The sequence below is a fragment of the Sarcophilus harrisii genome, chromosome 4 (assembly GCF_902635505.1).
Source record: "Sarcophilus harrisii chromosome 4, mSarHar1.11, whole genome shotgun sequence".
Taxonomy (NCBI): domain Eukaryota; kingdom Metazoa; phylum Chordata; class Mammalia; order Dasyuromorphia; family Dasyuridae; genus Sarcophilus; species Sarcophilus harrisii.
The window spans coordinates 322,478,023-322,501,741 of record NC_045429.1 but is presented as its reverse complement, the minus strand read 5'-3'; the positions used below and the strand labels follow the sequence as shown (position 1 = coordinate 322,501,741).

The window sequence follows — 23,719 nt, the reverse complement described above, 5'->3', positions numbered from 1 at the left end:
GACAGAGAGCTTCCATAGCCCAGGACTCGGAGGAAATGATAACTGGAGTTCTGGGTAAAGAACTCCAACCTTAGAGTATATTGGAACTGGAAAGGACTTTGGAACCCATTTACTCCAACCTTTTTCTTTTAACAAATAAGGATGCTAAGACTGAGAGAAATTATGTGACTTACATAAAAGCAGCATATCCAGGATGTATAACTAGATTCCTTTGAGTCCAAGTCTAGGATTTATTTCCACTATATCTAGGATTTATTTCCACTATATCAAACTACTTCTGTAAAGGCCCAAGATTCACTTATTCTTTGACTCAAATTATCTCTGTTTTCAGTACCTTTGGGGAGAAGGAAGGAGTTCATTGGAACAGGGAATCTTTTTGAGACTTCAATTTGCCAACAGTTAAGTAGTCTGAAATCTCATCTGATGCTATGGAAGGAGTGAAAGGTCATTGAAGAAAGAAGAAAAATGATGGTTATGTCTTATTAACCTTTGCATGCTTTGCACAGCATTATTTACCAAAGATGCTTGATATATTGGAAAGTCACAGAGGCACAGAAGCAAAGACAGAGAGCTGTCTGAACCAAAGAGCTAGGTTGGAAAGAGACTTTTAAGAGGACTGGAGGTAGCCAGAAAGAAGTGAGAACTGCTATATAGTCCCATCCCAGTTATTAAATATTGCTGCTATTTCTCCACAAAGGAACTTGAGGGTAATTTGAAGGAAAGTCCTGTATTTGGAGTTTGAGCTAACCTCTACCAAGTGGAGGCTCAGACATCAGAAGACTGGAGATTCAGGGAGAGCCACATAGATACAATTAAGTAGTATAGGCCTGAAATCTATCTCCTGCAATCTCTCTTTTGTTTGATCCTCTGGATGATTTAGAGTTGGAAGCCCAAGCTCTTCCATAAATCATCCCCACTCAAAAAAGATAGCAGCAGAAGCAGAGAGGGGTTTTGCAATTAGACACTGAGTGGAAGAGGCCCAGATAGCTGGAAATAGTTCATGTCGGAGAACTAGACCCCCTCCCTCAAGGAGCCTTCAAAGATAGTAGAAAGACGAGTTCCCGCCTTATTCTATCCTCAGCTCCTCCTTATCTTCCTAAACTAGACATGATCTTTCCTTCCCAAAAGTCTCTTTGCCCTCTTGCATATTTATAGTGTTCATGTTTCAGATTATTTGTATTCGATCACCTCAGTAGACTACAAGCTCCTCAAAGACAGGAATTGTCTTTTGCCTCTTTTTGTATCCTTAGTGTATCCTTAGTAGCACACTTGATAAGTTTACTGAATTTAACAGAAGAGAAAAACTGTTTCTTTCCCCACACTTACATAGATGATAATTGAGAAATATTTGCTGAATTGAATTGGATCGGATTGGAGAAAGGATCAATCTCCTGGAGGGGCCATGGGGTCCTGATCTTGACCCTTTGATCCACTTGCAAATATCTGTCAGTCTCCAACCACTCTCCAACTATGAAGATCCTCTTCTGCTATTGCTCTCTCCCAACTTCCACAGGACTTTGCTCTGCCCCGAACCCTAGTCCCACAGCTGGGCCTCCAGAGAGGGCCTCATTCTTGGTGTTTTTCCACATTTCTGCTTTTTCCTTGTCTCCCCTAACCCAGCCTCCTAAAGAAACCCAGCAGGAGCTTATCAGCATCATTCTGTGTATGCGTTGGCTGAGGACTGTGGAGAGGTGGGAGGTTAAGGCAGGAGGAGAGTGTCCGGTGCTGTTGCAAGCCGAACCTTCTATTTGCCTGAGTCTGGCCCCAGATCCGACGGTCACAACTGAGTTACCCCCCGCACCCAAAGGGCAGTGAAAAAACTGAGAAAATCCCTGAGTCATAAAAGCTGCTCAGCTGTCTGAGGGGAGGGGCGGAGCGGGGGAAGAGTTCTTGCTGCCCGCTGGTAAGATGGGGAGGAAGGAGAGGGAACCCATCTAGCAGCGCAAACCCGTCGCAGTAGCGCGTCCCGGCGCCGGTGCTGGCGCAGGAGGCGCTTTCCATTCTCCAGACCCTGGGCGGAGGTAGGAGTCGGAAAATGCCAGTGGTGGATGTTGGACTTTGAGTCAGTTCACCCGCGGTGCGAGGGACGCGCGCACGGACGCGCGAGGGCGTGCGCGCACACGAGTCCACACACACACACACACACACACACATCCCGATTCCGCCACGCAGGGAGATACACGCGCACAGACACAGATTTGGACACACCGAGACATGCGTGCGCTTGCACACACATGCATTGCCACTGACAAGCCACGCAGAGTGACATCCATCCTAAGTCGCCCAGACATACCAACGCACACCTACCAAACACACGCACACTCTGGGCTGAGGAGAGAGCTTAGAGGGCGGGAGTCAGATCTCCCACTCCTCAGCTCCAATCTCAGCCCGTACACTTCTGTGGTTGGTGGTGCTGGAAAATTTATCCCCCTCCCGCAGACCACATCCCCGCCCCCGAGGTCCCCCCACCCACCCCATCTCCCGCCCCCTGCTCCATATACATATACACGCACGCAGAGGGAGGGAGGAGAGAGAGGAGAGAGGAGAGAGGAGAGAGAAGAGAGGAGAGAGAGAGAGAGAGAGAGAGAGAGAGAGAGAGAGAGAGAGAGACACGGAGGAAGAGAAAGACACTGTCTCTGACACAGGCAAAGCGCACGCACCAAGGTACCCCGGTACCCTGGGGTCTCGGCATCTCTCTGACTCTCTGCAGAGGTGCCGCTGCTGCTTTCCTCAGCCCCACTGCTCATGGAGAAAGTGCCGGGCGAGATGGAGATTGAGCGGAGAGAGCGGAGCGAGGAGCTGTCCGAGACTGAGAGGAAGGCGGTTCAGGATACGTGGGCCCGGGTATATGCCAACTGCGAGGACGTGGGGGTGGCCATCCTAGTGAGGTGAGTGTCATTCCCGGTCCTTGACCCAAGCCGGATAACACCCCGGTCACTACTCCCTGACTCCAACCTGGAGCCCTAAAAGAAGGCATTTGGTGAGGAGCTAGCTAGGGTCAGTCTCTGGCTCTAAACACCCCAATGCAGTTTGAGGAGGAGGCCCTGGCCTCCAGTAGGCTTCTAGGTAGACAGGACTAAGCACCAGAGGTGATTTCCCTAGGACTGGGGATCAGCAAGGAAAGAAAGGCACAAGAATGCTTGTGCCAGCTAGGCATGCCATCTCTGCTGTTTCAGGACTCTCCACCCAGACCTTTGCAAATGAACCTCCATTCCAAAACAGTGCCCTCCCCCCCATCCCATCTTACCTTCTTCCTTTTCTAAACATCACAGTCAATATTTTAGCAAAGATTTGACAAGCCTTAATTTTGCTCCATCTCATATGAGGACAAAGGCTATGTTCTCCCCATTCTGGAAATGGGAAAACTGAGAATCATGGAGGGAAAGGAATGGAAAAGGAGTTTGCATCTCCTGTCTGATCAAAAACCACTTGATTGAGATGAAAAAAAGAATAAGAAAGTAGATCAGAGGGCATATCTAATTCTGATTCAGGCCTAGTGACCCTGATTTCCTTCCTATATTCTCATATATACCTTGCTCTTCTCCCTCTTCCCCTCTCTTCTCCATCTCTTCCCCTCCTCAGGCCTCTTAATCTCAGTTCTAACATCCTTATACCAAATGAACAGAACCAAGAACTGAAAAAGATGACCCTTCTGATGGATTTGCTTTCCCAAGACAAAAATTCCCAAACACAAAAAAATCACCTTCTCTCCAAGGATACAGTCCTAGTTAGGTTTTACAGAGTAAGGAAGGAGCTTCAGGAGGAAATTCCTTATCTTCTTTCTCCTTTCTATTGTCTTCTGCTAGAGAAAGAAAGAAAGAAAGAAAGAAAGAAAGAAAGAAAGAAAGAAAGAAAGAAAGAAAGAAAGAAAGAGGAGAGGAAAGAAGGAAGGAAGGAAGGAAGGAAGGAAGGAAGGAAGGAAAGAAAAGAGAAAGAAAAAAAGCTACTGTCCAGAAGGACTCCACCCTGCACTCTTTGAGTGGAGGTCTCTTATCTAGTTGTACAATTCCCACACCTTCTCGGGTACAATCTTCTTCTCAGACATAGATATAATAACGCCCTTACTCATCTAGGGTCTCCTAGACCCACACATGAGGTGACAGACACTACCACATGTTAAGATCACAACCCTTTCTCACATACAGGAGTTACCTCATACAGACTCAGCTACTACATAAAATGCCAACTTAAACTTCTGGGTAAAAAAAAAAAAAAGAACTCTACTGATAAAATTTGAGGCGGTCTCTTGAGGAAGGGAAAAAAAAAAAAAATTATGGAGGGAGTTCTAAGTCCAGCCCAGAAACCACAAAGGAACAATTTCAGGTACAGTGGACCTACAGACTTTCATAGAAACAGATATACTTATGTCTGAACCCATACAAATAGATTATTAATCTACAGGATATATTCATAATGCCACAGATTATAATCTAAAACTCTGTTCTTAACTACATATGCATATACTTGCACCTGAGCCCACAATTTAGCAACAGATAACTGAAACTAATGGGAGAGCAAGAGTTTGGGGGAATCAGACTTCCCCGAAGGAGGAAGGAAATCACCCCATGGATTTGAGGAGAGAAAGCAATAAAGAGGAAAAAAGAATGAAGTTAAATGCCTAGGCATTTCAAGACTCAAAAAAACAGAAAAAAAGAAACAAAAAAATCCCAATTCTTCTAATTCCATCCCTATTATGGTACTTAACCACTACTTTAGGGTCAATAATGACAGTTGCATAGATAATGAAGGCAATGATTGGGCAATTGGGTAGTTTAGTGTCTAGAGTCTGAACCTGGAACTAAGCACATCTAAATTATATTTGGCCTCAGGGACCTGCTGGCTGAGTGATCCTGAGCAAGTTATTTAACCTCTTTTGGCCTCAATTTCCTCTACTGCAAATAGGAATAATGATAGCACTCATCTCCCAAGGTCATTTTAAGAATCAAATGAGATACTATAATTTCTAAAAAAAAATTTAGCCCAGTGCTTGACACACTTAATAGGTGCTTAATAAATGCACATTTCATTTCTTCCTTTCCTTCTTCCCACAAAAGTATTTCTTAGATAACTAGATGGTTGTTCTATGGGATTTATTTCTATTGGATGGGTTTCAGTACTGGTCTGGGTACATGGGACAATGGCCTGGTTGGATGCTCATAGCTCTACAGTGAGAATCCTTAATTCATTTTGATGTCAGCCACATCCTTGATATGGGGCTCCATAGCAGAGAAAGGCCCTTTTGCTCCAAGGAGTGGGAGAGAACAGAACATAAAAGGTAACACACAGCTAATAGTTAATACCTAAATAGTGGCATATTATTCCAGTTTAAAACTCATAACCACCCTGTTCAGTAAATGCTATTATTACCCCCATTTTAAAGATGAGGAGTGACCAAGGGTCACATGACTACTAAGCATCCTAGTCAGGATGTGAACTCAGGACTATCTGACTCCAGATCCAGAATTCTAGCCACCACACTATCTAGCTGGTTACAGATGGTAGCTACTCTACAGGGTAAAACCTTAGGAAGTTCAAATTTATAGAAAGCTTTGCCAAGGGGAAACCAAGCAGTCCCAGAACCAGGGAGGAATTAAATGAGTTACAAATTTTTTCAACCCAGTCTTCTGTTTCATTGCCTCATTTTCCCTATTTCCCAATCAGCTACCCTATTTCTTGGCTTCACAGTCTCTGATCCCTTTGTCTGAGTTGGATATGTCAAAAGTTGAGTCATTTGGAACATGACTACTGACTAGGGACAAGATTTATGTCACATCTCTTAAAACCCTCTAGCTAAGGTCACCCTGCACCGCTATCTTTCTACCTCTCACAGGTATACCCCTTAAAAAGTTACACAAATGTAACTCATTGTGGAGCTTTGGGAGCTATTGCTTCTCAGCTGGAGAAAATGCAAAGACAGAAGTCCCGTCTGCTCTCCACACTCACCACCTTCTGCCGTTTTCCCAGTCAGTGACTCCTGAGTGAAAAAAGGGCATTAACTCTTCCCTGAACCCTCAGCTTTCACTATTATCTGTCATGGGATAGAGTGAGATAGAGAAAACAAGAATTCTCTATCCTCACAACTAAGGTAGTTATGGGTAAAGAATCATACATTAGGACTGTTTCTTTTCCCCCACCCCCCAAGTTAGGGTTCTACACACTCTATAAGCAAAGCAGTGAGGGAACACCCAGTACTATTCAGAGGCTCCCCTCTGGGTTGTAACTCTGACACCTTCCCCCTCACATTCAGAGAAACCTATTTTGGGCTCTCTTGGGAGGCCCAGCTGTCTCAGGGAGATGACAGCTCCAATGGACCTATTTGTGCTAGCTTTTTTTCCTCATAAGAGTGAGGGGACAAGAGTAATTGGGGAAGGGGTATTGGGAATTGGGATCAAAATATGTCTGACCAGCCCAGTCTCTATTAACTATATAGAAGTAGGCAGATCCCTAGGACACTGTTACACCAGGGCTTTGGTAGTTATGATCCAATAATAATAATAAATTATGATACATATTTTCTTAAAAAAAAATGAGACCCTATCCTTAGCTCAAATGAAGATACTGCTAATACATTCCAGGCATTCTTATATCTATCCTCATATTTGTCCTTCCTACATATCTTTGGTGTAGGGAATATTCTCCTTTATTTTTAATGTACAAAATGCAATTTTTGTCCACAGTCAGCAGCAAAGATGTACTCTTCTAAATTCTAAGTCACTGCCCAAACTATGCCCCTTGCTCCCCCTACTTTTGGGCTCAAAGCTTTGGCTTTTTCTGCTTTCCTTAGTCCTAACTCATATTTGGTACTCACTCTTTGCTACCTTCTATTATTATTATTATTATTATTATGAATGCGTCCTTTCCAATTAGCTTGAGAATTCTTTGAAAAGAGATTCATTGTTTGTTGATAATATCATTCAAGTTATTTAGTAGAAATTTTATGTCTTTTATATTTAGTTTTCTGTTTTCATGTTACTATCTATTCCAATGCCCCTTCTCCACCAACACATGCACGAGAGAGAGAGAGAGAGAGAGAGAGAGAGAGAGAGAGAGAGAGAAAGAGAGAGATCCTAGATATAAATTCATTTCTCCAAAGCAGTCTACAAGGCAGTAGGAAAAAGCTTTATATGTATCCCCAGTTTTATTTCCCACTAACAATGAGAAAGGTTAAGATATATTATCACAATTAACTAAAGCCTAAATTAACAATATTAGAGTTTCTAGAGGCTTAATTTAATAAATACTTTAATCTTTTGCCTCTATATGGATTGCAATTCATTTATGCCTTCTCCCTCTATTCATGGGATCACATAATTTTCAACAAATATTCATCAAGCATTTATATCAAGAATTCCGTTATTTATTAAGCACCTATTATGTGCCAGGTACCTTACTATGCCTTGGAGACCAAAAAAAAAAAAATGAAACAAAATGGTCCATGCCCTTAAAAACTTTTTTTTTTTTACTGAAGGGAGGAAGTGGGAGGGAAGTAACATGAAAATAAGTTAGATACAAAAGATTAAAGAGTTGATACAAAGTAATTTCTATAAATAACTGGAATTTGTATCATTGTAACAAACATTTACAATTGTCCTTTAGATAAGGCTCTCTGTATTATGTACCAAGAAACCTGTTCTCAAAGAATCTATAATCTAATTAGATAGAAAGGATACATTCATAGTAAGAAATAAAACTAGGTAGCAAATGACAATACCATATAAATGGAACAGATAGATAACTACTGCAGTATTCCAGGGAAAGGATTCTTATGGGCAGGTGCATTTGGAGAAAATTTTATGTAAGAGGGCATTGAAGGGCAAAACAAGGAGAGAGGAGGAAAGGCGTTTCAAGCAAAGGGAAATTCAAAGAGGCAGGCATGTGATGTATCCAGTTTGGGGAATAAAAGCAAACCAATTTGATTTGAGTGGAAAGCCTTGTGGAAAGGAGAGATTGTAGAGTAAGTAGAGGCAAGATTGTAGAACGCCTTGAATGTCAAGCTAATACATTTATACAATATGCCATAGGCAGTAATGGAAGGTCATTTAAGTATTTTTTTGAACTAGGTATGGTGCATAGAAAGAAGGTATTTTAGGAAAATTAAAAGCTGTGGGATATATTGAAAAGGGCTGAGACTGGGAGCAGAATAGATAGCTGCCCATTAGGGAGTTTCCAGTTTAGTGATAATATATAATAACACATTGAAGATAATGAAAATAAACCAACTAATCAACTGATAACTATTATGGGCTTGATATGGGTTATGAAGAATGGATCAGATAGAAAAGGATAGCCATTGGGTGTGTGACGTTAGAGAATTAACTTGAAGCACAGCAGGAAGGAGAGATGAATATGAAACTGACCTGGATAATGTATGTCAATAGGACACTCTTCTAGGCACTGGGTTAGAGTAAAAAGTTCAGAGAAGAACTAAGATTCTTGTCATTATGGAGTTTGAAATTTCATTAGAAGAGGATAACATTCTCTACATAAAATAGAAAAGATTATGGGGGACCTTGATGAAGGTGTTCTTCTCTTGAAGAATTCAAATAATTTTCTCCTATGAGAAAGTGAGAAGGCAATCTATCAATCAGTAAGCATTTACCGGCTTTGTACTAGGTACTGTGCTAGGTCTGGGTTTGCAAATGCCAAGAGTGAAAGAATTCCTTCTTGCAATCAGCAGACAGGAAGGAATGTCCTTCAATATAACTGGAAAGGGAAGGAGAGGAGACACTGAAATGGGGGAATAGAACAGGGATGAGACAGGGCTTCTGGGACAGCCATCTCTCATTTTCCTTTTTGCTGTTATTGCCATTTTTAATCTCCCACAAAATCCTGTTAATAAAAAATTTTTGGAAAGGAAGAAAGGAAGAAGAAAAGAAAGAAAGGAAGGAAGGAAGGAAGAAAGAAAGAAAGAAAGAAAGAAAGAAAGAAAGAAAGAAAGAAAGAAACAAAGAAAGAAACACAGAAAGAAAAAGAAAAAGGAAGAAAAGAAAGAAAGAAAGAAAGAAAGAAAGAAAGAAAGAAAGAAAGAAAGAAAGAAAGAAAGAAAGAAAAAGAAAGAAAGTGAAGAGAGGGAGGGGAGAGGAGAGGAGAGGAAGGAATGTCCTTTACCCTTTCCTCATCCCTCCTTAAAGGGCCAGTTAAAGGAGCTACTGAAATAGGGCCTCGGGGCAAATGGAATGATGACTGAACTGAACCCACTCTCTCACACCCTCTGACTCCTTCTCCTTTCTCCTCTCTCCTCTCTAGGTTCTTTGTGAACTTTCCCTCTGCCAAACAATATTTCAGTCAGTTCCAGCACCTAGAAGAGCCATTGGAAATGGAGCAAAGCCCACAGTTGCGCAAACATGCCCTTCGGGTCATGGGTGCCCTCAACACTGTGGTGGAAAATCTGCATGACCCTGACAAAGTGTCCTCTGTGTTGGCCCTGGTGGGCAAAGCCCATGCTCTGAAGCACAAGGTGGAACCCGTCTATTTCAAGGTATGTCCCAATCTTCAGATAAACACAGGGAAGCTATTGCTACCCAAAGCTCTTAGAGTCACCTGGAGCCAATAGGCTGTGCCCAGTCTCTTGCAAACCAGAGCTGCCTAGCAGTCTCACTGCGTCTATGAAAAGAGTCTCTGAGTGATTAAGGGGAGCTGTTATCATCACTCTGGACTTTTCATCCCTGTCCTGTCCATAGCTATGCTATTCACTGAGTTGATAAGATTCTGTGACTACCAACCCAAGGGTAGAGGCAGTTCACTGAAGATTAAGAGAAATGGTACAAGCCAGCTGTGGATCAGAAAAGGTCACTGGGAAAAACAAAGTGTACTGGGATTGAAGGCCAGGACTTTTTCATCCCATTCCCATGGGGTGGAAGACTCACTGTCTTCCCAGAATCCTGTAATCATAGACAACTCGAGCTGGGAAAGACCTTGGAGACCCACCTATTCCAAATTCCTCATTTTTTCATTGGGAGAACTGAGACTCAAAGAAGTTACTTTTCTAGAGTTATAGAGTCATCAAGAGTTGGAATTCAAGTATAGGTCTTCTGGCTCAAAGACCATACTTTCCCGTATACCACTCTGCTTCCTGTACCACTTTAAGTTTCCCTCAGCCTGATGCCTGATTGTATTAAACCTGGAGCTCTTAAAGAATTTTGTTAGCTTATATATGTTCATTGTGGGATAGAAGAGCCTGCTATATACTGAAGGGGATGAAGGGAAGCATAGAGTAGAGACAATTATTCACTCCGACCCTTCCTTCCTCAATCCCCAGATCCTCTCTGGAGTCATTCTGGAGGTGATTGCTGAGGAATGTGCTAATGACTTCCCATCTGAGACACAGAGAGCTTGGTCCAAGTTGCGTACCGTCATCTACAGCCACGTGACTGCTGCCTACAAGGAAGTGGGCTGGGTGCAGCAGCTCCCCACCACCAACATGTGAGCAGACTGGCAAGAGTGTGGGCAAAGAAACCACTACCATAACACCCCCTTTCCAACACACACACACACACACACACACACACACACACACACACACACATTTGTTGTCTTTTATTGCCTCTAGATCTCTCCAGGTTCCAGATTTTCCTTAGTTATGGCACAAAGACATGGAGAAAATTAAAGAGCTATTTTCAGGGTAGTTGGGCTGGGAATTTGATTGGGTTAGTAGCAGGAAAGGGAGACCTGGGATTTTGTTTTTCCTCATTTTGTAAACTAATTCAACTAGTCATGTTTCCCAGGCTCTTCCCCCTCCACTGAGCCTCCAATGAGGCCCAGTACAGTGCCCCTCAGAGAGATCTCTGGACTAGAAAGTTCTTTCCCTGAGGAGTATAGAACCTTCCTGAGGCTATGGATAGCCAAAGGACAGAGACGCCTCTTTGAATCCCAACAGGAATGTAGCTCATCAGAACTGGAGCCAGTTCAGACCAAGCCAGCAAAGGCTGCTTCCTCCCCTGACACAAATCACATGGGGATATGTGTTTTTTTTTAATCCAGTACTCCCAACTTCTGCTTTGACATGGGCTGAAGCCAGTAAAAATCATGTGGAGACCACACAGGCACACTTACAAGCCTACATATATATACACAGATATTTTTTCCCCAACTTACACACACATACACACACACACACACACACACACACACACACACACAATTTGCCCCCATACACTAGCTGGCAGGTGACAGAGAAGGTTTAAAGTCTGTATGGTTGAAATAGATAATTGGCTTACTGTGAGAGTCTCTGTGGCTAGTTCAAGAAGGATAACAGGCTCCTTTCCAGAACTGGCCATAATTACTCTAAGGAAGAGAATGAAGAGGGAAGAAAAGAAGGGGAAGCAAGGAATTGACCAGTGAAGAGGGCTTAGAGACATACAGAAATCAGAACAACCTGACGAGCACAGGCCCAGTGAGAAGGCTGATCCTGGGAGCTGAGGAGACAGGAAAAAATATGAACAAGAGAAAGTAGAAGCAGGGAAAGAGCTAGCCTGAGGTCAGGGAACAATTCAAGATCCACATTTTGAGGAAACATTCCCAGGAGTTTCCCATGGAAAACACAGCTTCTCTACCTCCCCCCCCCCACCCCCCTTCCTGCTTTCCACCATTGTGGAGAGCCTGCTAAACTCCTACTCCATAAGTTGCCTCCCTGATGTTGCTGTTGGGGAGGTCCCTGGAGTCCAAAAACAGAGTCTAAGCCTTCTGACCCTCATCTTCCAGCCTTCCTGTCTCTGACTGAATGAGAGGCTGCAGTGAATTTTTCTTTCTACTCCCCCCTCCCCCACTACCCTTTTTCCTGACATCATTTCTGGAGTGAAACCTGGACTCGGCCATAGCAAAGCTGACTGCAGATTGCAGATGTGCACATCTGGCCCTTGTGCCTGTCCATCAGTCTCTGGGGAGGAATGGGAAAACAAGGGTATTTTTACCTACTTGGGGAAAATAGGAACTGCCCTGACACAAGGATAGTTGTAGTAACCTGAGGAAGAGGAAAAGGTTGGGGACCCCCCCCCCAAAGAAGGTCATTTGGAGCAGATGGGAGCTTGTCCTCCAGTTGACTCTATACTCATGCAGGATCTCCAGGCAGCAGTTTGTTTACAGATAGGATATGAGACTTCCTGCTTCCAGAAAAAAAAAAAAAAAAAAAAAAAAAAAAAAAAAAGATTTTTACAGGAGCCTGGAGAGAGCTTTTGGATTCCATAACCAGAGCTGGCTAAACAGGCTGTTGTGCAGTACCAGTGAATCAGAAACATATGGAGGACATTTTCCTAACACCCTGCATCGTCAGCTCCCTTCACCCCAGCCATCCCAAGGGACTCCTGTTTTGCCAAATCCCAAATAATCTGAGAAATATTTTGGAGAGCTAAAATCTTCCTTCTCTACTTCTAAACAAGAGAAAGGAAATAGGTGAGAATTATCTACAAGACCTCTTCTTTCCCATTGCTGCTCCCCTAGCCATCTCAATGTTCTCTCTCCTGGCTCAAACTTGAATGCATCAGCTATGTAGATCAAAGAATATCAGAGAGCTAGACAGTCCTTTCAAGTCTTCACATGCTTTTTGTCCTTAACTGGGAGATCTGGTCTGGGAATGTCATAGGTTAACTCCTAGGTCACGACTTCCTAGATCTACCTTGTCATGTATCCCCTTGATCCTTGAAGGTTAGGTGTATATGTTGACGGGAGAGGTTCCTAAACTCCTGTTGAGACCTAAGGTTGGTCTGAAATTCTTAAATTGTTGGGTTGGAGCCAGGGAACTAAAGGACAGACATTAGAGCAGATAGAAAGTATTTTTCCCATTTTCTGTCAGAAAGGAAGCAGTACTAAGTTAGAAACCCAACTTTTTTGGGTGGTCTGCCATCATGGTAATCAATCAATCACCAAATATTTTTATGGGCCACACACTGTGCTATGCTCTTAAGATACAGAAAGAGGCCAGGCTGCTCCAATACCTACCCTCAAGGAACCTGAGATATTCCAACAAATGTATACAAAGCAAATCACACTCAGGATAAATAGGAAATAATTAATAGCGGAAAGGCAATAGAATTAAGAGTGTTTGGAGAAGATGTCCTATAGAAGGTGGGATTGTAGTTGAGGCTTAAAAGGAAGTCAGAGAGATCAGTAAGGAGCAACTAAGGAAAAAAGAGAATATTATAGGCATGAGAGGCAATCTGAGAGAATGCGTGGAGCCAAGCAATGAAGTGTCTTGTTTATACAGCAGTCAATCTGTATATTAAGTATTTAATTATGTGGATGAGAGGCAGCTAGGTAGCACAGTGGAGAGATCATTGATTCTGGATTCAGGAGGACCTGAGTCTGGCCTTAGACACTTACCAATTGTGTGACCCTGAGCAAGTCCCTTAAACCTGATTGTCTCCAAAAAGAAGAAGAAGAAGAAAAAGAAGAAGAAGAAAATGAATTAATTAATTCATTTTATTGAATGAATAATATAAATATTCATAAATAAATAAATATGTAAGTGAGAGATATGTGAATATACTGATATTGTGTGGGTATTGGGCCTGTAGATATCATATGCCCATAAACTCATATACATAGAGAGAGTATGTATGTATGTGTATATAAAGTAGTTCTTTATTAAGGGAATGTGTGTCTGCAGAGGTCTCCTTTCCAAAACTGTAAGGCTAAATCCCATGTATATCTATAACCTTGTCTCCCCCCCCCCTCTCTCTCTCTCTCTCTCTCTCTCTCTCTCTCTCTTTCTCTCTCTATCTCTTTTTCATCTTATCCACAGCCCAGAAGCCACGCTGCCCTCTTCTAGGTCATAATGTCCCACTCCCTCCTCTCCCACTCCCTGGCAGCACCTTGAACAGAAGGCCAAGCTCCAAGGACCAACTTGTCCCTTCGTACCTTGGTGCTGAAGAAGCTGGAAGAATGGAATCATCTCCAGAGAGTAAGGCTACCACTCTGGCTATTCCGAGAGCTGCTGGCAGGTGACCCTAGCCATCTGGATTCTGAGTGCAGCTCTGGGGCCCATCTGGTGGGAACTATTGGGGAGAGTTGTAGGGGACCTCCCTACAGAGCTGGGCCCACTATTTGTAGCTTTTCTATCCTCTGTTAGAGAGAGACCAGGCTGAGGGACTGGTGGACAGGCAGGGCAAGGTTTGTAATAATTCCTATCCAGGAATAAACCAGCCACTGTTTCTATCTGCCTGACCAGCATGTAGGTCTCAATGTGACATATCTATAGTATCATACACGCACATCTACCGCATATAAAAATATATTATATATACAGTATATATATACATTATATATATATTTATATATATATAACCTGTACCTGCAGCTGCAGGCCCTTGGGCCTAGGGGCACATACTAAAGCCTCTGTTTCTTCTTTTTTTTCTGTCCATATATGTCTCCTGAGGGGAGAGGTTCGTGGCCAGGCTCAGGGGATAGCTAAGGAGAAATATTCCATGGAAGTAGAGGCTCTAAGTTAGCATAGAAGAGCATAGAAGGCTCATTACCCTTGAGAAGGTGAGATGAATTCAAGCTCATTTCAAAGATGGAAGAAGTGAGGTAAAAAGTAGCCCCATCTTCAGGAGAAGGGCAAGGAGATCTGATATTTGCCCTGAGTTTGATCCCCAACTTTTTCCTTTGAACTTTTATGCATAAACAAAACTCTCCAATAAGGACTTGGCAACTTTTTGACTTTCCTTTCTAGTCAAGCTGAGTCAATGGTTTTGCTTATAATCAGCATTGAGAAGCTCAGGACAGATGGTATCAGAAATAAGGGACTACCTAGTTGAGCTAGACTGCCCTAGGGGTATAGTGAGCTCCAGGAATTTAATTACCCAAGTCCTAAAAGATCAGATGATGGGATATCTATCCCAGCCTAGTTCCCATCTCCAACAAAATGAAATGACAATGAAGGTACATTTGAAGGTTACCCTAAATGGGCTAGTTATCACTATGAAAACAGACCAGAAGCCTCAATACCTGGCTTTCAAATGAAAGTAGGATATGAAACCATCTGAGATTGATGGGGTTTCCTTCCATTTATATTCTTAGATTTTTCCTTTAGATCTAAAGTTCAGCCAAGGAGGAGAGAGGAAGCCTGAGTGACCCCCTCTCCCCATATACCTGTTGTAATGAGATGATCCAATGTTCCTTTTCAGTATAAGGTTCTATGACTCTGTCTGTCTTCCTAGGCTAGTGTTGCCTTGGGATCCCTGTGTTTCACCCTTGGTAATTTGTATCTCCCGTATCAACCCCAAAGGAAACCTTGCTACTGTAGCTGCTATACCTGTGTCCCAGACTCCTGTGATCATTTCTGTAAACTGCCTGTCTTTTTGTAGGTTTCTGATGTTTGTAACCAGACCCAACTGTATCATTAAACAGAGATGTTCTTGCTCATCCTGTGCGTGTCTCATGGTCATTTTTCTCCAGCTTCTACTGGACTCTGGCCTTCCCCCTATCAACTCCACACCTCACTTCCAGTTCCAGAATATTGCAAAACTCTCCTCAGCTCCAGACAGTCTTGGACGCCTTTTCTCATTTCCCAGGCAGAAGTCATAAATTTCATATCATACCCATACACATATGTACCGCAGCATACTATATCACCAAGAATGCATGCATCATTGAGCAAGAGTTCTTAATTTGTTTTATTTATGTACATTGGACCTATTTGGCAAAACCTATGGACTTTTTCTCAGATTATATTTTTTTAAAATAATTGAATAATAATAACTTTCAATTAGAAGTTAGTAAAAAATCAGTGTGTGATTTTTTTTCCCATCCAAATACACAAATTAAATGAAATCTGACCAAGGAGGCCCAAGGGGTCCCTACACCCTAGGATAAGAACTTAGTCCAAAATCAGGGCAACTTGAACTGAAAAAGGATGTGGGTTTTTGTAGTTTGTCATGTATCCCTATAGAATTCAACAAGTATTTGTTAAGTGTCTTCTATGTGCCATAGAAGGTACTGGAATTGCAAAGACAAAAAATGCAGTCCCTAAATTCAAGGAGCTTCCATTCCATTGGGGAGGATGCTAGGAAAGGATATAATGTCCTTAGGTAAATTGATACTGTGTAATTCAAGGAAAGACAGAGCACTAATTACTGGGTATGGGATAGGTTTAAGGAAGACTTCATAGAAGGTGGTACCAGATTCAAGTCTTCAAGGAAAATAGGAACATAGAGCCTGGCTTGTACAAATGTAGAAGGCTAGAATGGAAAGGGGGCTTCAGAGAACAGCTAGTATTTCATCTGGATTGGAATGTTTGGAGTCTAAAAGAGAATGCTAACTTCTGAGTTTGCATCAATCACTTGATGCAGTTGGAATGATTCAGTCTCATTTCAAAGAAGGAAGAAAGGCAGGATACCATACAACAAATACTTAACATACAATTACTTTCCCTCTTAGGAGAAATGCCTAGCCCCTTCCCTAAAGAAACTTATAGAGATATAGAGGAAGAGATTCTCATTTGTGTTTGGTTTCCTGATTGCTGTGGAGAATTGGTATTTGACACCCTAAACCAGGGGTCTTCAAACTACCACCCTCGGTCCAAATGCAGCAGCTGAAGACATTTATCCCCTCATCCAGGGCTATGAAATTTCTTTATTTAAAGGCCCACAAAACTAAGTTTTTGTTTTTACTATAGTCTGGCCCTCCAACAGTCTGAGGGACAGTGAACTGGTCCCCTATTTAAAAAGTTTGAGGACCCCTGCCCTAAACCATAGTACATCATTTACCAACAAGAGGAAAATAGAGACAAAGGAAACAAATTAATCTCAAATCCCTCGATGTTGGTCTTGTTCCCTTTGATCACATGCCCTTTGTCTTTGGTTTTCCAAACTCCATAATAAAAACCTTTCATAAATCACAAGCGGAATTCCAAAATGAAAAAAATAAGCAAAGGGTCAGTTTCTAAAATTATGTGGGGATCTTTTCAACTAATGCAGGCATATCAGGATACTTACTTGTGTTTTTAGTCTAATTTCTCCATGAACAAAGAATTATGAACTTTTATTAGGGCATTATTCTAGAGCAGGGATTCTTAATCTGAAGTCTACAAAGGGGTCCATGGATAAATTTCACAAGAATACGAACTTGGATGGGGAAAAAAACCTACACCTTTATTTTCACTTATCTCTAATTGAAATTTAGCATTTCTTTCCATTTACCAACATCCTAAGAAGGGGTCCATAATCTTCATAAGACTGCCAGAGGGATCCATCACACACACACACACACACACACACACACACACACACACACACTTTAAGAATTCCTGTTTTAGAGAGATAGTATTCACTCCCTGAAAAACCTGAACTATCTTGAAGCCAGAGCAGTGGAATTCTGCCAAACTGGGAGCTTTTGAACCTAGAATCACTCTGAAATGAAGCAGAGGGGGAGAACAATCTGCCAGTGGGAGAGAGGAGTGCAGACAAAGAAATAGAAGCAACAGCACCATGGTGATCAGGTTCCTGCAGGTATCTTGAAGTATCTGCTTCAGAATCAAGGACTAAGTGAAAAAGGCTAGCTTTAGGACATAGCTTCCAATCAATGGAGCAGAGACTTTGATTGAAGCTGCCTATTGCCACCACCACTTTAAGAATGAAAGAAAATTCCAAAAGATTTTATTCTTTAAATGACCTCCCTGCTTCCCAATGCCTTTTTGCTAATGGAAACTTGTGTATGTTTTTTTCTTACTATTTCTTTAAGTTTTCTTTATCTTGATTTTGTTGGTTTTTTATTTTATAAAAATCCATAGCTGATCATGAATCCTCTCTCTATATATGTCTGCATAATCTGTGCCAAGCAAGGGAAAAATGGAGGACTCAAGTGACTAGTTAGGATCCACAGAAAAATAGGTCAAGAGACCCTGTCCTGGCAACTAAGAATCAATTCCAATCTGGGGTCTCCAGATCTAGATGCATGAGAAAATTTTATTAATAGTCTTTAATAAACTTCTCAAAAAAATTTAAACTGGAATTGGGGCTTTCCTTGTGTCCCTTGACTAAAAGGTGAGCCATTGATATAACCAGATATGGCTTCTCAGAGAGTAGGAGCATTAGACAAATCTCCCAGTCTCTGCCAAATTCCTACAGAAGGAAAGAATTGTTTTTGTGGGGGGATTTTGTGTGTTCATCTTAGACTTTGCTCCACAGTGACATCTGCTGGTTACATTAGTCTTGAATGAACTGCCTACTTCTTTATTCTCCACTGACTCAGTTTTTCTTTCAATCTAGTCCTAGAGTCAGAGTAGGATTGCTTGGGCTGAAGAATATACCAATTCTCAGTGTCTAATTGATAGATTTGGTTTTGCAAAGTTAAGGCTGTCTCAGATCTTCTGGAACTCACTTTCCTAGCTTTTAGCTCTGGGTTCAGAAAACCCTAAGCTTTAAAGATATCTTCTTGTCTGGCCTCCCTAATGAAGCTACTTTCTTTTCATTAGCCATGACCTCTGAAGAAACCACATCTCTGTCTCTGCTCCTCCCCCAATGGCTCCATGAATTTGTAAACCATTTCCGTTTCTGGCTTACTCCCACATTCTCCCACTGGACCTGAAGTTGATTGCCATGCCAAGGTCATTTCTTTTTTTCTGGAGATGTTGGAACTATTAGTTTCCTTGAGCAGAGCAGTTCTCTGCAACTATCCAAAATAAAAGAGACCATTTTTGCTTCATTTCTTATCTATCCTTGATCACTGATTAAGCATTGCCTCAGTCAAACTGAGAACTATTAGCTCTGACTATTAACTAACAGCTATTAGAGTGTAACATGAAAGAGAGAGATATATTTGGAAATGAAGGTGATGTAAAAACAAATGTTATCAGTAACAACTAAAAAGAATATTTGAAAATAAAATGTAAATAAAACCAAATCAACAAATGAATAGACAGATATAGTGGAGTTTCAATCATAATAAGGTGAAATTTATAAGGGAAGACTTTCTGAAACAAAGAAGAAAGGAGTCAAGATGATAGCATAAAGGCAGGGACTCAAACCCTTCCCCCAAACTCTTCCAAATATTTTTGAATAATGACTAAATAAATTCTAAAGTGGTATAACCCATAAAAAGGTGGGGTAAAACAAATTTCCAGCACAATGCTATTTAGAAGATTGGCAGAAAATGTCATGAGAGAGAAACACAGTCCAACATGGGCAGCCCCAAGAAACCATGAGTAGGCCTGAAGGTTACAGAATCAGTGGCAGCAGTGGCAATTTCCAGACTTGTCAGTCCACAGATAACAAGAGAATCAGACCACAAGTCAGAAGGAGATTTACAGGGGTCCTTTTGCTGGAACCAGCAGTAGGACTCATGCATTGTCTATACTTAGGTCTGGGTCTCAGCTCTAGGTTTTAGTGCAAGGTCACAGTGCAAGGAAGAACACAAGCACAGCAGAGTTTGAGATTGTAGGGAAGCAAGGACCCTGGTCATAATTCTAGAGTTGAAAAGAGTGTTTGTGGTTACTCACAGACCAGTGCACAGCATAAGGGAGTATTAAAAAATACCTCTCTCTAGATCATACCACCTTGATGGAAAAAAAAAAAAAAAACCTTATAGGAGCCAGAAACACCTCTGAAAACAGCTGCACAAAAAACCTGAACCTCGGAACGGTGCTCCCTTCACTCGGGAAGCTGAGTCATACTTTAGCATAAAGTTTAAAAATCAAGAAATAAACTGGAAAAATGAGCAAACAACAGAAAAAAATTCTCGCCATAGAAAATTATTTATTATGATAAAGAAGATCAAAATAAAGACTAAGAAGAAGACAACAAAGTCAAAACTTCTGAAGAAAAGTATGAATTGAACTCAGGCCATGAGCTTAAAAAGGACTTTCCACATCAAGTAAGAGAAATAGAGGAAAAATTTGGAAAAAAAATGAGAGAGATACAAGAAAATAATGGGGGGGAAAGTCAGCTTTCCTGATGAAAAGATCAGCACAATACTGATATTTATGATATTAACAGATGAATGCTGATTAGGAAATTTGACTTTCAAATATAAGATGCAAAAGCATCATGAAAAGGTTGAACAGGAATGAAAAATTATAAAGGATTTGATATAAACTATATTACTACAAGGAAAGGTGATATTTATAATTCCTAAAAACTTTCTCATTATTAGGGCAATTAGAAGGAGTATCATAACACGCAGAGGTATGAATTCAATGTGATGATATGATTATCTAAAAAAATAAAAGTAAGGGATAAGAAAGAAGAATGCATGGGGAGAATGGGAAAGAGAAATAGAATGGGATAAATTATCTGACGTAATAGAGGCTTGAAAGAGGTTTTACAGTGGAGGGGAAAATGGGGGGAGAAGGAAGGGGGAAATAGAATTGTTTCAAAGAAAATATTATACACAGTTGAGTATAGAAATCTGTTATTATACAGGAAAGTAGGAAGAGAAGGAAATAAGAGAAAAGGTTGGGGGGAGCTGATAGAAGAGAATGCAGCTTGGGGGAGATAGAAGTCAGAAGAAAAACACTTTTGAGAATGGACTGGTAAAAGATGAGAGAGAATAAGATAAACAGGAAAGAAATAGGGTAGAAGGAAAAATATTGTTGATAATCATTACTATGAAAAAAATTTACAGTGAGTTTTTCTAATAAAGACTTCATTTCTAAACATAGAAAACAATCAAATTTATAGAAATAAAAGTCATTCCTCAACTGATAAATAATCAAGAGATATAAACAGGCAGTTCTTAGACAAAGTAATCAAAGCTATCTATAATCATATTGTTCAGGTTCAAAAGGAGACCCTAAAAGGTTGGGTTTACAGGCCAGTGTCATGAAGTGTCTCAAAAGAATTTGCAGGCTTGAACCATCTCCAAGTCAAGGGGCAAAGTTTATTATAATTGTAATGTCAATTGAAGCAGACTAAGTTCCAAAAGGATTTTCACAAAGAACCAAAAGCAAGAAGATAAATTTATAGGACAAGACAAGAGATCTAATTCTTAATGAAACTGATATGCTAATTTTATGACTTAGAGGTAGAATTGAGGAGTAATCTGATATGTACCTCAATATTGAATTTTATGGTTTAGAGATGGGATTGAGGAGTAGTCTGATATACACCTCACCATTTGTCTCAGAAATCCTGTAATCACTAACCAACATATTGATATCTGGCAGTCAGCAATGTTTATATGACTATAATATAGTATTCCTAAAGTCAGGAGACTTTTAGCATCATTGAAAAACAAATTGTTAGAACAATAGCATTCCTAAAATCTGGAAGTCTCAGGATTACTGCCATATTTCTCCTAGAAGCTGTACCCTATTAATTGAAAAAAAAAAAAAAAAAAAAAAGCTCTGCATTGGTCATACTTATCAGATTGGCTAATATGACAAAAAAAGGAAACTGATAAATTGAGACATTGATACACAGTTGGTGAAGCTGCATGCTGATTTAACCATTTTGTAGAGCAGTTAAAAGCTATAAACAAAGAGCTATAAAACCATGCAACCCTCTGAGCTATCAATCATCTAGAGCCATCTCTACTAGTACTTATCTATATCTGGCCACTGGATCCAGATGGCTCTGGAGGGGAAAGTGAGGAAAGTGACTTTGCACAGCCCTCCCTTAAATCCAGTTCTCTTGTATGTCATAGCATCATCATGGTTCTTTTTGAGAATGAAGGACAAACAACAAACAACAGCCTCTGTGAATAAAACTGGCCTAGAATTGGTCAGTTGTAAGATTCCTTTCTTTACTCCTTTCTTCCCTCCTTCCCTCTGTGAAAAGTATGAGAGAAGTTGGGTTTCCACAAATATTGTTAGAACAGGATAAGGGGAGGAAAAAGTGTTGTTGATATGTCTCCAGTCATTTGTGAGTTGAGGAACTGGTCAGACAACTGAGTTCCTAATAAAGGGAGTTTAAGATTAAATCAGCCCAAACCAGCTATGTGGTCAGTGACAAGGCCTAAGACTTCTTGAGGGAATTGTAATCCAACCTAATTGCTATTCAGGTAGTAAATCTGACCAATTATAATCAATCCTGATTGGAAATCTGACCAATCTAAACCTTGAAGGGAGGAATAAAGAGCAGAGCTACCAGTATAAAGTTTGCTCCCTCAAAGTATTCAGTGTGGTTTATCTATGAGTACACCAGCTTCTCATGAGAATCGCTGAATAAAGGATTCTTCTCTCACTCTAAAGAACACTAGTTATAACACTTCTCCTGGATCAGCTTGCAACTGGGAAAGCAGTGGGCAGTGGCAGCTCGTTCCAGGCTCACTCCCCAATCCTGCTGAGCTCCATGGAGTTCTTTGATAACACCTTCTTCCTTCATTCCTTTCCTCCTTCCCTCCTTTCTTTCCTTCTTCCCTCCTTCCTTCCTTTCCTTTCCTCCCTCTATCCACATAAGTTATCATATTCTTACCTACAGATGCTGTTTTTGTACCTCTGAATCCTTCCAAGATAGATATCTTGGAATTTACCAACTAGATTTCTTTCTTAAGGATCAAGCCTTAAACCAAAACCAATCTGATTCTAATTGGCTACCAATAAGTCCTAGGCCAAACCTTATTTGGTTATTATTTAGGTCCTGATTGACTCAGATTGAATATAAATAGCAGTCATTTCTGCTGTGGCCAGAAACCCTGGAAATCTTCCCCATCCAGGTTCATTCATTCATTCACTTATTTAATCTTTTTTTGATTAAGTGAAAGAGGAAATTCTTTGTCTCAATTGCTATCTATCCTTAATCACTAAATGTGTGCGGCCTTAGTCAAACTGAGACCTGTTGAAGACCTTAGCTTAAAATGGTCAAGGTCTCCCATTTCATCCAGGGCCATCTCCAATATCTTTTTTTTTTTCCTGAGGCAATTGGGGTTAAGTGACTTGCCCAGATCACACAGCTAGGACACGGTAAGTGTCTGCGGTCAGATTTGAACTCAGGTCCTCCTGATTTCAGGGCTGGTGCTCTATCCACTGCACCACCTACCTGCCCTCCAATAGTCTTAATCTATATCTGGCTACTGGACCCAGATGACTCTGGAAGAGACAGTGAGACAACTAACCTTGCACAGTCCTATTTCACTTAAATCCAATTCACTTGCATGTCATGGCATCACCTCCCTGATGTCATGGTCTTCTTTGAGAAAGAAGGATAAACAAAGATGGAATACTATTGTGCTTTAAGAAGGGATGAGATGAATAAACTCAGAAAAACCTGGAAAGACTTACATGAACTGATACAAAGTGAGGTAAACAGAATGAGAACCTTGTACCCAATAACAGCAATATTGTATGATGATAGACTATAAATAATTTAACTACTCTTAGCCATACAATGATCCAAAACAATTATATAGGACTTATGATGAAAGATACTGCTTATCTTCAGAGAAAGAGCTGGTAGAACCTAAATACAGATCAAAGATACTTTTTCTTTACTTTCATAATTTTTCTTGTTTTTTTTTTTTCCCCTCTGTGCTTTTCCCCCTGTAGAATGGCTTACATGGAAATGTGTTTTTCATGATTACATATGGATAGCCTATATAAAACTTGCTTTCTCAATGGGAGAAGGGGAAGAATAGAGAGAATTTAAATTTCAAAATTTGAAAAAAAATTTTTTACATGTAATTGGGAAGAAATAAAATATTAAATAAGATTTTTAAAAAGAATACTATCAAACGATGTTTAGCTGATCTATCAATCAACAGATATCAGTCAATTAACATTTACTAAGCATCTACCATATACTAGGCAAAGGGTCAAACATTGGGGATATAAAGAAAGATAAAAGCTCTTCTC

General features: G+C 40.8%; 1 protein-coding gene across 2 annotated transcripts; it reads left to right on the top strand.

Annotated features, from left to right (window-relative positions):
- The first annotated feature begins 2,579 nt into the window (after positions 1–2,579).
- CYGB (cytoglobin) lies at positions 2,580–15,357 on the top strand. Of its 2 annotated transcripts, none has more exons than XM_031965871.1 (4): positions 2,580–2,888; positions 9,247–9,478; positions 10,259–10,422; positions 13,741–15,357. In XM_031965871.1, the coding sequence occupies exons 1-4, from the start codon at positions 2,746–2,748 to the stop codon at positions 13,760–13,762; spliced, it is 561 nt and encodes a 186-aa protein (XP_031821731.1). In that variant the 5' UTR covers positions 2,580–2,745; the 3' UTR covers positions 13,763–15,357. The 2 variants fall into 2 exon arrangements, with proteins under 2 accessions (XP_031821731.1, XP_031821730.1); XM_031965870.1 differs by having other exon boundaries at positions 13,736–15,357.
- Positions 15,358–23,719: the final 8,362 nt, after the last annotated feature.